Source organism: Apus apus, chromosome 1, assembly GCF_020740795.1.
Source record: "Apus apus isolate bApuApu2 chromosome 1, bApuApu2.pri.cur, whole genome shotgun sequence".
Taxonomy (NCBI): Eukaryota; Metazoa; Chordata; class Aves; order Apodiformes; family Apodidae; genus Apus; species Apus apus.
In genome coordinates, this window is record NC_067282.1 from 61396552 (window position 1) to 61413157 (window position 16606).

The window sequence follows — 16606 nt, forward strand, 5'->3', positions numbered from 1 at the left end:
TCAGTATAAGCTCTAGCCAGTGGCAGTCAAAATAAACAACAATTTAAGACTAGCTGACTTCCACAGTAACTGTGTATTTGCTACATTTCACCTATAAAAGACAAATAATACTTCAGATCCTCTGAGCTCTGGATTTTCTTTATTGTATTTGCATTTCAACCAGCTTCCAAGAGTCTTCCAAGACATGGTTGTTCAAGAGTTGTATCTGTTGAGCTAACAAAATCCTAGATGACTTAGCAAATTATGATTAGGAAAATGCAAACGTAATAAACAAACATGTAAACTCAAAGATATCTTTATCTGCACAATCCTCCCATCCTGTATGCCAAAATATTACAGTACTTTGCAAAATGTGTCTGCTACACATGCGTTTCAGTTTCTGAATTTGTTTGGTTCTCCTCGGAAGTTTCTGTTAGAGGTTTCAGGGGGTTCTTGTTTTTCATTTTCTCGCCCCCACTCCTTCCGCTTTTGGTGGCTTGAGCTTTCTTGTCTATCACACATTTGAGCTGCATTTAGGACGTTAAAGAATTTACCATCACAAACTTGTACTTCATACTTGAATAAATAAAACCATGCCTATTCTGAGAGCTCCAGTCACCCTGGAAATCAATATTATGACACCAAGAGAAGGTTCTGACAATACTAGATAGTGATTCTAAAGGAACTCTACTAGCACACAATCTCAAAAAAACTGCTACTTGCCAAATTCTCACCATTTTTGACACACATGCTCCCTCTGTCTTGAAACCCCCTCAAAACCAGCCAAACAATGCAAGCACATGGTCTAAACATACCATATCACACAGGAAACACAGGCAAATTCACAAGCCCAGTAACATCTGAACTTAAAATTAGTCTCCCTGGATGGAAGACACAACCCCCCAACTCCCTCCTCTGAGAAAGTTCACTGCTGGATGAGCACGGGTAACCGCATTTTCATCAGAAGCGTCTCATGATGACATAATACAACAAGCAATCTCTGTAATGCAAACAAAGGGGCCCTATTTGCAGAATCCAGCAGTTCGGTGGGAAATACCTTATTCTAGAACTACTCTGACCAAGCTTTTTCAGTAAGGACATCTTCTAAACCTCCCTTGCTGAAGCCTCTTCAAGAAGAGGTCTCTTAAGACTGAGCTGAAGATACACATAAAGCAGCTATTCCTTCTAAATATTACAGACTTTGTTCCAATGAAAGAGCTCCCATTCTCAAAAAAACTCCACTGTTTAGCTTTGCTGCTGCTGACTCCTGTTCAATAGGAATTAATGAAAATAATCATCTGTAATTACTCCAGAGCACTGTTCTCTTTCCAGAGTATTTTCCTATTAAAAAAAGTACTTAGAGTGTTAATACCAAAGTGCAAGTAATTCTGGATTGTTTTCTTCTCTCCATTGCTATTTACTACATTTCCACATCTTTGAAATGCTCTTCAAAACATGCCTGTGATAAGGAGGCAGGGGAACAGAGGGAAGAAGAAGGGAAAGCTCAGACTACAACTCCTATCATGCAATGTAAAATCTCAATGTAGACAGGTAACACAGAAACTTTGAATTCTAGTGCTACATCAGTATAGTAACACACCAGTCTGCCTACCTATGGATTCTGCAACACATACAGAAGTCAACACTGCCTTTTCCTGAAGAGGTAGTGAAAAATAGAAACCTGATCAATCATTTAAGCATTCAAATAAAATTATCTTTATATCTTCTGCAAGTTGTTCTTTTCACAAACTGTGCTCAGTACCTCTGATACATACTCTAGCAGTTCCTGAAAAATTCCCCTCTAATGTCAGACATTGATTATTAAAACAGGAACTTAGGAAACAGAGAAAAGGAAACAATTTGCACTTCTCTATCTGCAATTTCATGGGTCTGGCTTCTGTTACATGTTCAGAGACCCTTGTTCCAAGAGACTGAATAAAGCCCTGAGCAAGAAAAATCCCAGTCCATGGCCTGTTAACAGGTAACTGCAGCTGCAGAAAATGGATGACACACAGGAGGACCAGATGAGGCAATTTCAACAATGAAAAACTTACCAGTTGAAAGAAAGGAGGTATTACTTTCATGTCACAAGGGGAAAATAGAGATTAGATACCGAAAATTCTTCCAAGAGCTCACTCAAAAATCAGAAACAGACACCCTTCTCTCCAGGAAGCTAGATGCTCAATTAGGGACATATAGAGAATGACAACCCCACTTCCTAGCTCGTATATTAAAGGTAAACAAATAGTTAAAGAAAAAGCTAGTGTCTGCATGATAAACTAGAGTAAACAGACATACCAAGAGAGTTGCAGCACCACCCCATGCATTTAACATAATGCATTTTAGAGCATTATACCAACTGTTGCTCAACATCAGACAACTTCCTCACTAGAAGCTCTGTTGGCACATACACCTCACTGATAGCTATAGTCATGTTATACCCTAATTTAAAAAATGGTAGGCATATACAACTCATTTCAAAGGTAAGAAATGAAAAATTAAAGATATCCAAACAGTTGAAATTACTTAAAGTGGAAATCTTCCCCTCAACAACAACTAGGCTTTTACAAGATTTTTATTCTTGAAGAGATAATGGAGTATCACACAATTTGCTAAAGGCAACATGCATAGCAGATACTATCTGGAGAAGCAGATGCCTTGTTCATGTCAAGCAGGCACTGGAAGTCTTACAGAGCTCTTCTGTAAGCAATAGCTTACTCTGAAGCTCTCTATAAAACTTACCATTGTACTATGGATACCTATGACTAGTAGCTATACTCTGCAGTAACAAGTTATGTTGCCAACATTAAGTAATGTTTTATTGCCTAATTCAGCTAAACTGCAATCTGCATCTCCTATAATAACAGAGAGCACTTATCCCATTGCTTTTTTATAATACATAATACTGAAGGCATTTTTACCCCTTGACAAAAAAGGACAACACGGATCAATACTTACCACTGTCATTATCAGTCCTATCCAGACCTCAACTCATAAGACTACATAAAATCTAACAGTTAAAATCCAAGAGAAGTAAACTATAAAGAAAATAATAATTTATGAACACATACCTATAATGGAATCCCTTCGGAAAACATCTCTGTCAAAAATATAAAAAGACAGATGGCGAAAGGTCCGAGGAATTTCACAGTAAAAGTCTTCTCCATAGAAGGGGCTGGGTAAACAAAAACAACATACACATAAACACACAAAAAAAGAAATTAGTGTTGGTATCCTGGAGGAGACATAGTTTATACTTCATACCCAGAAAATCACTCTGGACTGTGAGGGTCTTTCCCAACCACCTTACATGCCCACAGAACAAGACTTCTTAATGTGCAAAAAACCCCCAGATACTTTTTTTTTGGTCTGGAAAAAAGTATCCCTAAACAAAGGGGGCAGAGACCACATTATTTCTTAACATACAGTGCCTTGAAGGGTGGAGAAAGGCACCTCCTGCCACACTACGGTTATAATAGACCATTATGACAGAGATCACAATAGAATACACATGAACAGGATGAACAAAATACAGTGTGGCTCATAGCTGATATTTATTTTTAAAGAATTTTGTTTATTTAAAATAAAATGCCTACAGACATTGCCTCATTTTTCATGCCCTGCAAAGTTTCTTATTTAAAGTCAGGTTTAGTCAACTAATTGTAACCAAGCCTTGGAGCTGGCATGATGTTTGTTACCTGATAGCACTGCATATCTATTTTTGCTTGCTGGAATTGTATAGAATAAGTTCTTTTGCAGTAAGACAAAATTAAGAAATAAATAAATACTACCTCAGCACAAAAAGCTCTTTAGAGACTTCAGGTGCTTTCTTTGGATCCTACCAATTTAAATTAAAAAAAAAAAAGTATCTCAGACACCTCATAGCAACCCTTTCCGTTTCCCTCTATCCAATTATATGGTTAAGGATTTATTCCTAAAGAACTAGAAGCATATATCAACATTATTTATTCATTGACAGTTCTACCATTTTGGACAGAGCTTTCATTCCAAATCACTCATGCTTCAGTAGATCTAAATGAGTGGATGCAATTTGAGTCATATGGACAAATACAGTAAGCACAGATGATGTAGACTTAAAAATTGATCTAATTCCAACAAGCCAAAAGCCAACAGGTTATTTTTCTTCCTCTTTTAAACGCATATCTCCTTATTGTCCTGGCTAAGCTCAAAAATGTGAGACAGAGTTGTGGTGAAGCTTTAATCATTATCAAAAGCTTTTCAACTTAGAAAATTAGATCTCCAAAAAGTATTAATAGTTCCTTGCATTAATTTTTTTGGCTTCTTATCAGGAGAAGTAGTTCCTTTGGCTTCTTTCAGGATATTTTACATTATGATACACTTCTGTTTGTATTTCTGCCTACAATAAAAATACACTCCCCCAGAATAGCCACATTCCCTCAAAGAGCTTGCTGACAAGCCTCACACTCAAAAGCACACAGGCAGTGCAAAATCAATGTGGCATGTTCCATTCAAAGTCCAGAGACATCACTTAATATTCAATAATAATATTATCTAAGGCACTACTCCACCAACCATGTGAAAGAACACATACTGGATAAACAACGAAGGCCAAGACGTACCCACAGGTTGATTTTCCACCACTGAAACAGTTTCCTTGAAATAAACGCACCCAGCCACAAGTTATGAGAACTAACCTGTGCCCCACTCAGTCATCCCTACTGTGAAGGCAGGGGAGCAAATCTAACAGCTGGAAACAGCAGCCGGTTTGACTGGTTGTCCCAACTGCCCCCTCTGATTCTGCACTCTCACTTTTGTCCTCTTTACCCATTCTGCTTTGAGCGGTTTTTATTTGGAATCTAGAATTCAGCAGCCAGTGCTTCTGGCATGAAATATAAGAGTTCTTTAGCTTATACCAAACAGGGAACTATCTGGCTGTCCCAGCAGCCATGCTTCTACTGGCAGCTTGGAGGGCCTCATTCTGTGCACATGACTTGGTGAGGGTTTTCATGCATAGGCTTAACCTAAAGGAGCTACACAAATGCATAAATATTGCCCAAATATCTAGTGCATTATTCATGCAAAACACTTGCATTGTTTCAAGTCCTAATACTCTGTTCAGGCATAAAATTGTCCTTTCTCCTGAAAGAACACTATAGATTAACTTACTCACTAATGACCTTATGATGAAATGATATTTAATGAACTGTGGATTATATACCCAGTCCTCTACCAAGACTATGATGGAAGCTTCAGTGTACTGGATGTCTAAAGGCAATGTAAATACAAGTAAGGCTTATACTGAGCAGCTGATTCTGGAGGGATAAGCAGAGAAGAGACTACACTTGGGACCTCTGGCAATTCCCTTATTAATACTTTCGACTAGTGGTGGTCAGGGGCAGATGATAACTAACACCACACCACATCAAAACAAACATAAGACTCAGAAAAGCAGAGTGGACAACAGGAAGCATCTAGTCCAATACATGGTATCAGAAAGGGACTATTTAACAAAAGAAATGCTATGAAGACCGACTTAGCCATGCAGGGACCACATTTGGTCACTACTTTCAGGCACAAGGATTACTGGGCTGAGCAGTGCCTGCTGGTTGGTTCTGTTCACTGGATACATTACTGGCAGGTGCTGCCAACAGAAGAGAAGTTTTGTTCTGCTCTTGGCTTTTCCTCTCCAAGATCTAGTATCCCTTGTACAGTCACCATCTCTCATCACTTGGGTAACACCCCTGAGGCACACTGCGTTTTTAATTAATATAAGCAAGCAGATTTCCAACATAAGTGCACTCACTCTGCACCAGGTAATTAGCCAGCAAAGTTTTAACTGTAAGCATACCCATCAAACTAAATCTGATATCCTCCCACCCCGATCTTAAGTAGCTCTGCAGAAACAGTATCTTCTTTCTAAAGGAATCAAAAGTAACCACACAAATACTTCCAGCTTCCACTTAAATGTATGCTTTTTCTCCATATATCTCTTCAGAACAGTACTGGCTTTGTCTCCCACCCCAACCCAAAGAGCAAGAGGTCACAGCAGTCAAACCCCATGATTTATTTCCCAAGCTAACTTATCTTGAGTGTGAGCCCCAGGGCTCCAGAATGGTTTTCCAAAAGAACAGCTAAATCCCTCCCCTCAGTAACCTCTCTCTCCCAAAAGCCAGAATTAGCCTGATGGGGCTTCAGTGAGTACTTTTATTTTGACATAGCAATTAATAAAAAGCAGCAGCATCTGCCTACACAGCCTTCAGGAGTCTTGACAAGATTTTCCAAAACAAATACTAGAATTAGCCAGCCTGAAAATTCAGGAATCTTTCAGATCCAAGTGAGTTCAAACTCAACCTCCAGGTTTTGAGTTAAGCTTTCCTTGTAGATTAATGAATTCTATGCTCAGGAAAAATTTTAGTAATTCAAAGAGGAGGAGAAATAACGAGGGCCCTCTCCCCAACCTTGAAGCATAGCCTGCACATCAGTATGGTCTCAACGGAAGGGCACAGTTAAGACCACTGTTGTCATTATTTCACGTACTTCTGAACTTCAAACAAGCAACAGGATGTAACTGCTGAAAGCAGGATCTTACACCAGCATAAACAGTGCACCTCCACTGTAAACGCAATTTGGCTCCTTCCAAGTTGAATACAAAAGCATTCTCAAACCCTGCTTCTTCAATAAAGACTAAGTTTAGAAGTTTACTAATTTCTTTTTAGTTTTGCTACCAGTCATGAGAAGAGCAGCACTGCAGGCATCAACTACTCTTTTAGTTATGAAATGGGGCTTGTTCCTAACTCACTGTCTCTTGTTTCCCTGAAAGGATTAGAAACTACAAAGACAGACCTATACCAATGTTTAATGCTTTCATGCACACAAGGGCCTGCCTCTGCAACCTTCTACCCCACATATACTCACTTCACACTCCTTTCTCATCTCTATTCCAGTACATACCCATCATCTTGCTGTCCTCTGAAGGAGGGAAGCTCTGTCTCAGCACTCCTCAGGAAGCAGGAAGCCCTCTCACTGCACAGCTTTTAAACAGCCCCTACCACCGACACATAGTGTAATTGACCCCTCCTCAGGACACTTTCCCTAGGATGCCTCCATAGCTTTCATGACAGAAGAGCCACACCAAAAAAAAGAAAAAGAAAAAGAAAAAATCAAGTAAGAGGTTAAAGACTAGTGTAATGGATTTAAATCTCCAGGCATACTTTCCTCTCACCAAAAACCTGCTTGTTCCAAATGCTCACGGGAGCAGGAACACCAGGAAATCAAAACCAAAAAGTTCCCTCTAGGTATTGTTTCACTCACAGCTATCCAGTTTAGCACCCTACCCATTTCAAGGTATCTAATTTTTAATCTCTTCTAATGTGTACTTTGGCAACTAGTATTTTCAGAAGACAGGGAAAGAGAAGAAAATAAACTAGTGTGTAGATCTAGTGGAAGAAAAGCAAATAAGGAAGAGAATCTTCATTTCAAGCATGATGAATGGGAACTTCTTGCCCTAGAAAAGGTTAAAAATTTGATCATTTTCACATATTTTACAAAACTCCAGAGGAATACTTGCAACTTTAATTCCATACCTTCAGCTATCTACAAAAATAATACTATTAACAGAGAGGAAGACACTTCATAAAACAAATCTCAGTGTAGAAACATTTTTACATGGAAACACAGTTTCAAGCAGTGTTGCAAAACCTTCTCTTTCTTTCTCAATACGTTAGGATTCGCTGAAGCAGTTTTGTTTTTGTTTTGGCACAAGTATTTTAGTGGATGAAGTGAGAGTTTGCATGATGAATAATAATGAAACTTCTCAAACCAGAATTCTTTGTGTACAGGGTTGTGCTTTTTTTTTTTTCAAACTGCTTTTGTGATTTAAAGTAAGGACTATTAACATGCCACAGACAACTCCACATCCTCTGACTATTTTAAATCGTTTAGAAATACTGGATTCATCCTGCTGCATGAACTGAAGACCAGAGTTCACATTGCCGTGTGAGTGGGAAGCAAAATCAGTCTGTACAAAGGAGTACACTTGTTTGTTTCTACTACTGAGCTTTTTCTACTACTCGGCTAATACATTTTATACTATGCCTTGCAGTGTACGTAAAGGGAGTGGGGCAGAGAAGAGAAGGTTTATTCAAAGGAGATAGAGCAAGCCAAATAAATCTGAATACACTTCAGTCTCCCACTAGACACAGAGCCACAAGATGACAGGCAAGTAAGGCAGGCTCTGTAAGAGCCAAGGTTGGCAGATGTCATCGCAGCTTCCTTACACAATTTATTAAAAATACCTAGTATTATATTTGAAGCAGAGGCTTGGCAGAGGACACACAGCAGGAAGTATATGGCACAAAAGGCAACATCTAAATCCAAACATACCATTTATGCCCACTGTTAGAATGCAGGCTGCAGTCCTCCAGATATCCACCAAGCCTAAGCAAATTTTTCTTCGTGTCACTGTGCAGAGACACCCAGATGGACAGTGCTGTGCTACAGCCACAGCCACAGTCACCCCTACTACACAGAGGAAAAAAAAATCAAGCAGTGTGCATTTTCCCAACCCTATGCTAGGAAGAGAGACACAGACACACGAGCTAGTTAGCATGCTCACTTGACAGTTGCTGGTTTGGCTCAATGAGGCTTACGGGGATTATGATAACTTTAAGCAGCAGCCATTTGGCCCCTAGTCACCTCCCAAAATATTCTGTAAGACAACACACAAACAACAGAAGTCACATTACAGCTGCATTTACTTTTTTTTTTGTAAGCACTCAAAGCAGCCTACAACACCAACAATTGTTACTCACATGGGTGGCTTTTCATGTGGATAAACGCTGTCATTCATAAACCCTGCCTCAGGTTTCAAGGCTCACTTCATTCCCCTCTCTCCATTAAGTACTGCTTCCCTTCCTGGCACCCTTCCCAGCTCTATTACTTCCCTACACAACCATATAGTCCTTGCCTTCAGTAATATCTCTGACCAGGCTGAAGTTGTACCCATACCCATCTTTTCCCTTAAAGGCTTGCCATGTTTCAGAATTGAAGTCTGCTGGTATTAGGAATTCAAGTTATGGTTGGATGTAGTCAATTGCAGAAGAAGGCAGGCCCTGGGGCAGACAGCACACTGAGCAGTGATTTCAGAGCACGCAGGAGAAAAGATGCAGAACATGCTACAACGTCCAGCTCAAGGACTCTTTACTTAAGGCCTCAGGGCTGAAGAAAGCTGTTATTTCAAGGAAGTGAGTTGGCAACATAAGAATATGGAAGCAGCTAAAGGAGCTAACTCAGATACAACAGCTAGTTCTGGCAACACTCCAAGTAAGGGAAACAACTTTGTGTTTAAAATTTGAGAAGTGGCCTGCATCCAAGATGTTATCAGAATACAAGAGAAGTTTAGCTATGCAACCATGAACTCCAAACATTGGAAAATAAAAGGTTTGAGCAAGCCTGGAATTAAAAAATAACAACCTTAGTATGGCAGTAGAATTATTTCGAAAAAGTTGTGAGAGCTGCTGATTAAATTTGTTACCTGATCTAACACTAAAAGAAAGACACAGCAACCTCTTATTAAAGAGAACACAGTCTTAACTGTGAATTTACAGCACATTTCACTATACACTCACAAGCACTTGACACTGCAGACTTGTAGTTCTCACTGTTACCTTCACTGGAGACTAGCAAAAAAAAAAAATTAATTTACTAGGGGTAGGGAAGGGGCCTCTGGCTTAATTTGCTGTTTCATTCAGGCTTTGATCACTATGTTTAGCACATGAAAAATTCCTCAGTGAAACAGCGGAGAACAAAATAATCACAGACTCAAGACGCTTGGCTCGTCTCTCTAAAGCACACACTGGCAGCCATTTGATTCTTAATGTAAGACAGTTTTTGCCTTTATTCATATCCTTGAAACAAATTTAGAGATGTCACATTCCTTCCATTCTTCACCTATGATTTGAGAAGCTGCCTTGACTTCCCGTTGCAGCTGACACTGCCCTTTAAGTGAATGGAAACATTTGATGCAAACAGCAAAGGCAAAGTCCGTCTTAATGCCAACCAGTCAAGAAAGCTTATCCTCAGGGAAGGTCTGTAGCTAGAAGTAAGTCCTGGATAGTGAAGCCTGAAGTTTCAAAGTACTCAAGGGGGAAGCTAAGTAGTTGGTGCAGCAAAGGAAATGAATACACAAAATTCTTGTCAGAACTGAAGAAGAGTTGTAGATCTGTGCATTTAAGAAAAACAGTAATTCTCACATGTTCCTTAGGACATAAAATACATGAGTTTCCTCACATACATCTTTGCTAGTTTGGAATGGATCCAATTCTATTTAGTGCCTTTGTGGATGACGGCAACGTAAATACTGAACAACAAATACAAAACAGAGAAGCACATTAAATCCTGGCTCTAACTGACCTCTCCCTCATATCTTATGACTTGCATGTGACCTTCCTAGAATTTACTAAAAGCTTGTGCCAATGAGTTTATGAAAATAGTGCTGCTTGAAGAGTCCAAGATTCTCTTCCCGGGAACCTGGAGAGATCACTCTGACCAACCCACAAATGCACTGTGCTTGTCCAGAGATCCCCAGGGAAGTCAGAAGACTCTGAACTACCCCACATAAACAGTCCTTTCACACTGTTCTGTGGTTTCATAGAAGGACCTGCCCATGTTGCAACCCTTGACTTGCTTCAGTCAGATATTACTAAATTATCCTCACGGGAGCCTTTAAAATCTTCCAGCACGAGGCAGCAATGCCACCATCCAGTTGCACAGAAGCCAACAGAGGCTTGGTGGTGGGAAAGATTTTAAGTTCCTGATTGTAATTCATGAATCCCACCTAACTGCTGAACAGAGGAGTTAAGGTTCACATGGTGCTGGCAGTTTTTGAGACACAAACCTAGACAGAGGGCATCAGACTCACAGAGATTCTCTTCAGAGCACTGGTAAAGGCACCAGACTGGGCAACAGAATCTGCTTAGAGTTCTGAATGATTCGTGCTTTGTTGATTTAAGAGGTTGCTACTCTCAGCTGTCTTCTCATGCCTCTGCTACAGCCTAATAAAATAAAAATCTGTTGCAGAAGATTAGGACAGAGCTCAGGGAGGCAAATTCTTACACTGTCCCAGTACAAAACACAGGAGATCATGAGTCAGAGTCTGAAGGTTCTGCCACAGATATCCCAAGCAAGCCAGAACTGGACATTCATCCAAGTCCCTCTGGGGAGGAGAGATAACAGCTTCCTTTCTCCCATTAGCCAGTTCTATCTTTCCACCAGAAGGCCTGCCTGAAAAATATACTTTTCTGCAGTGCTTAAGAGAAGCTTAATGAAGCTCAAATGAATAAAGTAAAAAAAAAAAAGAAAGTATGTCTTGAATTCCCAATTACACAAGATAGTGTTTCAGCATGATGATACTTACAAGCTTTTTTGTGCAGATAAAAAAAGCCAATTTACGCAAGTTTACTGGAGAGGTTAGGCTTCTCCAGGACAAATCTGAATGAGAAGACATTCAGGGTCAGTAGTATTATGGCTGCATATGAAACACCTTCCAACTCAGAGATTCAGACAATACATCTTACTTTTTCATAGACTGTATAAAAAACATTTTTTTTTTTAGCTTAATGGAAGACAGCAGTTACCACTATGAGGAAAAATGCAGACAATTCTTAAAACTTTATAGTAAGCCAGCCCCACATTAGCCATGAAGTGATAGCAAGCAGAAAATATTCATGAACAGAGCAGAGCCAGAGCCAGTGCTTTCCCCTTCTAACTATAGTCAAAAGGCTGTGTCACCCACTTCAGTGCCAGCCACACAGATGTTCAGGCAGAATTCTACTATTTTAGTCATGCATTGGCCCAGCTTTACATCCCTGCTCCCATCTAACACCGCATACCTCAGTAGTACCTCAGAAAAAGGGACTCAACACACGCTTCACTATTATGTTGGCAAGTGCCTGGCAAAAAAAGCACTGTACGTGAAAGTAGGTATTTCTCTGCTGCAGATAAACGACATGGGCCTTAGGACACATAAGCCTTGCCTGCCCAGTTAATTCATGGTTACTCAATGGGTTGAATCAATTTACAAACAAGCATTAAAGAATGTAACAGCATGACTGGCTCCTCAGCTATGTGCACATCTCAGCCTTACAAAAAACAATAGGACACTGCAGTACAGCCCGAAATAATTAGAAAAACATCTTCCTTCGGAAGTCTGTGCACTTGTTCTAATATATGTAAACACAGTCATAAAAGATTACGTAGCTGTTGGAGTGTGCCTCACAAAATAAGAGCAATTCCTATTCACAGATTGGGAAGACATCCAAGTTTTATCATTGATGTATTTGGGATTTTTGTCTGCTTCTCTTTTATGCAACAGAAAAACAAGGACAGATAAAAATCTATATGGATAAATGAAAAATTCACTATCAATGTCTAAAACTGGATATTCAGGGACTGTGAAGAAGCAAGTTTTTCAGAAATATATTTGCAAAGAGAAGCTCACAGAGGGAGAAAGCAGACTACTACTGAAGGCAGAAATTCACTGGGAGAAGAAACAGTAACTAAGGAGATGATCTTTAGTCAACTTTTAGATCAAAGAAAATAGGACTGTGAAGGGATTTTGAGAGGTTATCTGGTTCACCCCCCTTTCAAAGCAGGAAGATCCCCATATTTTGGCTGGGATTGATTCTATAGAACCTGTTAAAAGTCTTCAGCAATAAATATGGAAAAAACAAGGCAATTTACTCTAGTGCTTTGAATCTTTAACAAGGGCAAGGTTTTTCTTCACAATAAACCTTAACCTAAACTTCTTCCCCCACTGCAATTTAAACTTATTATTACTTGCAATATCCATAGCGGACATACAGAGCAATTCCCTCCCTCTTAAGGTTTTTTTTGGGGGGGGGTTGTTGTTTGGGTTTTTTGTTTTGTTTTTTAATATATTTACATTGAAATATCTACTCTCATTCCTCTTCTCTAGGCTAAACAATCCCAATCTTTTAATCTTTCCTCATTGGTTATGTTTCCTAGGCTTTTGGTCATCATGTTGCTCTCCTCTGAGTTCACCTCATTAATAAAAAGAACTTGGTTCCACAAGAATCAGAAACCTTCCAGTTCTGGACAGGCCCAGTGTACCTCTTCAGCTTTATAATGATATCTGAAGACAGATGGAACTTTTCCTGCTGAAGGAATTACACTCGTTGCTTATTCCTACTACTAACAGTTTATTTTCTCAAAAGAAAAATACTTGGATTAGTTCAATGAAATCACATCAACTACTCTCATACATCCCACTCCCCAGCTTCCACTTTCCTGAGAAGCTCTAATGATCCTCCAGCAAAAACCTGACCATGCAACTTTTAATTGTAAGCGGGAAGGCCACAACTGGCTGATCCAGAGATGAATTTGAATGAGTTACACAATCACTTTAGAGAAACAAATGGTTCAGGGACAACTGGTTTAGGGACACCACAGTTAATGTAAATAAATAAATAAAAAATGGGGGGGCCCCCCATACAGATCAGTCTTTGCTTTTTAACGATTTTTTTTAATGTAGTAGACTATAAACAGGGGAGTGTTAGCATCACCATTCAAAAACACACTAAATATTTTTAGCCAATTTAAATACCTCAAGAAACAAAAGTTCCCATTATGGATCCCAGTATACTGTATCAGAATATAAGATGAGGAATAAAGAAGATGACAAAAAACTATGCAAGAGAACAATTAAAGTGACGTAAGGGAATAAACTCCACTTCAAGTTACTCACTCACATTCTTAAATGCATTAGGTACTTCTGAGGGATTGAGGGGTGAGGTCTAGAGCTACTTCCCCCCAAGTAAGTCATTTGCAATAATGAGACAAACAGCAAATTCCTAACTGTATTATTCAACTCTCCCTCTTTTTCCACTTTATATCTTAAGTAAAAGTTATAAACTTGACTGTCCTTGCTGCTACTTTCCTCTCAATTGCAAAAAAAGCCTTGCTTGACAGAGTATATACATCTGCCTAGTCTTGCTCCCCTTTTTTTTTTTTTATCTTTGGGGATTTCCAGGATAAAGCATTTTAGCTTTTGCTGCATGCTTCTCATTCTATTTTATTCTACATTTGGCATCTACAAACTCACACAAAGTTTTCAAGATAATCAGACAGTCATCTTATGTTCAAATCTCTCCTTTAAGTTGCAGCCTCATGACAGAAAAAAATTCCTAACTACCCATTAGGTAGCTAGACCAATGCAAAATCCTAACCATTGATAGATGTGAAATGGAGTTCAATGCTTCCTTCTAACTTGAGATCTAAAAAGCTTAGGCAAGTTCAAAACAAATATTGCAGGGTGAAAGAAGCACTGGCTGTACGTTCTTTGGAAAACAGTTAAAATGGCTTGCCTTGGTGAAGACACTTTCCCACATACACAGAAATCGTGACATTAATACTTCTAAGTACTCTTAAAATCAGAAGAAATATCATACTCATCCTCTCTCCTCCCCACAAAATAGTATCTTTGGAGCATTAAACAAACAGTACGCAGAGAATGAAAAGAGTTAATTGAATACGTATGTATTTGTTACCATAATGACTTCTCCACTATTTTGGTCCTGAAAACCTCCTCCTGGTCCAGGTTTACAGTACAGTAGCAATCCCTCATCTTGTTTGGCCCCGGATACGTAGGAAGATTTTTGGCTTCACCTAAAGACAAGAATGAAAAAAAGACCAGAAGGATTACATATTAAAATGTTATCCATAAATTAGTCATCCGTCAACTAATGCAGTGTCCGCATCACGGCTAAAGCAAAGTATTGCATTGTATTTTTCTTCCCAAATATGAAGTCTATTAAACTTAGCAGCAGTATTCTTTTTCCAAGGCAGCTCCTGACAATCCCCGAGTTTAGAGCTCAGCAGCAGCCAGCAACAACTCAACAGTTTGTTGTGTCCAATTTATTCCCATGTATTCGGGTGCATACTGCTTCCTTCCAAATTTATGTTTAGGCTTTGATCAATCCTCCCATAAGACACCAGCAACACAACACAACATGGTAATAAAGCCCACGGATTTTATGCTTAAAGGCATTACCAAAACACAGCAAATGAGGACTGACTCCCAGCTCCACCACTCTCCACAAATGTGGAGATGGAAAACAGTAACTCTAGTTACAGCCAACAGCCCTACACCACACATCAGATTTCAAAGCAATCTGGTGAGGTAATCAGCATTTGTGAAACTGTCTTTGCACAAAGGTACCATGCAAGCCATGAATATTCTTCATAATAAACATTTGTTTCAAAACTGCAATAAGAAACACATATGTATCCCTATGTTTAACAACAACAAACAAACAAAAGATTGATGGGATTGAGGGACTAAGTGTAACCAAGAGACTACAAAACACGAGTATGGAACAAGAATAAAACCACAGCATTTCCCTATACATATCCATTAATAACCAAAGCTGAGCGCTACATTTCCTTGGCAGTCTGATAAAATCAAAACTCTCAGAACAGAAACTGGGTAATGCTCCCCAGGGCTTTGCTAAAGCACCTTAGCACTACATGGATGAATGATTTAATTCTAAAGACAAAACTTGGAACTCTCAAAAATGCATGTAGCCTTATCTACCTTCCCTCTTTCCAGTCCCCAGAGATTACTAGCACATACCACAGGAACTAGATCATTCTCTCCTGGGAAAAATACAAGGGATAAAACAGCCTAAAGATCAAAAAAACAAACAAACAAACAAACAAAAACCAATAAAAAATAACATAAGTGATAAATAAAATACTAACAAAATTTATAAAAATCCTAAATAAAAATAATAAATACAGAGACCAAGGGAACACAGGTTTGTTTGCCAGTAGAGAACAGAACTCTAAATGACAGGAACAAATATAACTTTTTATCAGATGTCTGCAGCTCAGCTCAAGTGCACTTCACTAGACACATGCCTTTCCAAGTCTCCAGCTCCCAAAGAGCTTTATACTATTAACAGAATCATCTTGCTTCTCTCAACCTGATCTCCAGTAATTACATACTTTTTCTTTCTGCAGATTTGCTCAACAGCACTCTGATGCATGTGCATGTAAATACCGAAAAACTACTGCAAGGAAGGATTAAGGCAAGCTGCATCCTTGGCTTTAAATGGAAAGCATGAAGTGGTGCATGTTCCCATGTCTTCCTGCCCGTGATCCCTCTCTGGCACGCTGTGGGCACGCTCTTGCTAACTGACTCATGACACGCCCTTGGAAACACCTCGCATCCACACTTCTGAGGAACAGCCTGTATATGGGTGCTCATACACCCACACATTTTCTAAAGCTAACCATAGAACATATACAAGACACAAAAGCATTGTTTCAGACAGTAATGACTCACTTCATAGTTTTCTAAGTTTGCTCTCTCAGCTGAGCTGATGCAACTTGATAGCATTCTTCCCACTTCCTTCAGAGCTGTGAGACCCTATTTAAAAAAAGCTGTCTCCAGTGAAATGTGAAGGTGTGACTGGAACACCTGTTGGCATGCCCAATGTAGCTTTAAAGTAACCTGAAGTGTCAGCAACAGTTTGACTACAGCAGCTCTAGCCAAAAATATATATGGAGGATTATTGATGGCTTGCTCAGCCTGCACTGAAGCCTGTTCTGCAGTGATAAACCTCCA

The 16606-nt window shown here is 39.3% G+C and overlaps 1 protein-coding gene across 3 annotated transcripts in view; it reads right to left on the bottom strand.

The window, feature by feature from the left end:
- Positions 1-16606, bottom strand: part of RASA3 (RAS p21 protein activator 3) — a 140904-nt gene that overhangs the window by 78601 nt on the left and 45697 nt on the right. For all 3 annotated transcript variants that reach the window (XM_051631667.1, XM_051631652.1, XM_051631659.1), the window contains exons 2-3: positions 14526-14643; positions 3051-3154 (exon numbers count right to left, since the gene is read on the bottom strand). In XM_051631667.1, the coding sequence (XP_051487627.1) occupies positions 3051-3154; positions 14526-14602 (181 nt within the window). In that variant the 5' untranslated portion in view covers positions 14603-14643. The remainder of the gene's footprint in view (positions 1-3050; positions 3155-14525; positions 14644-16606) is intronic.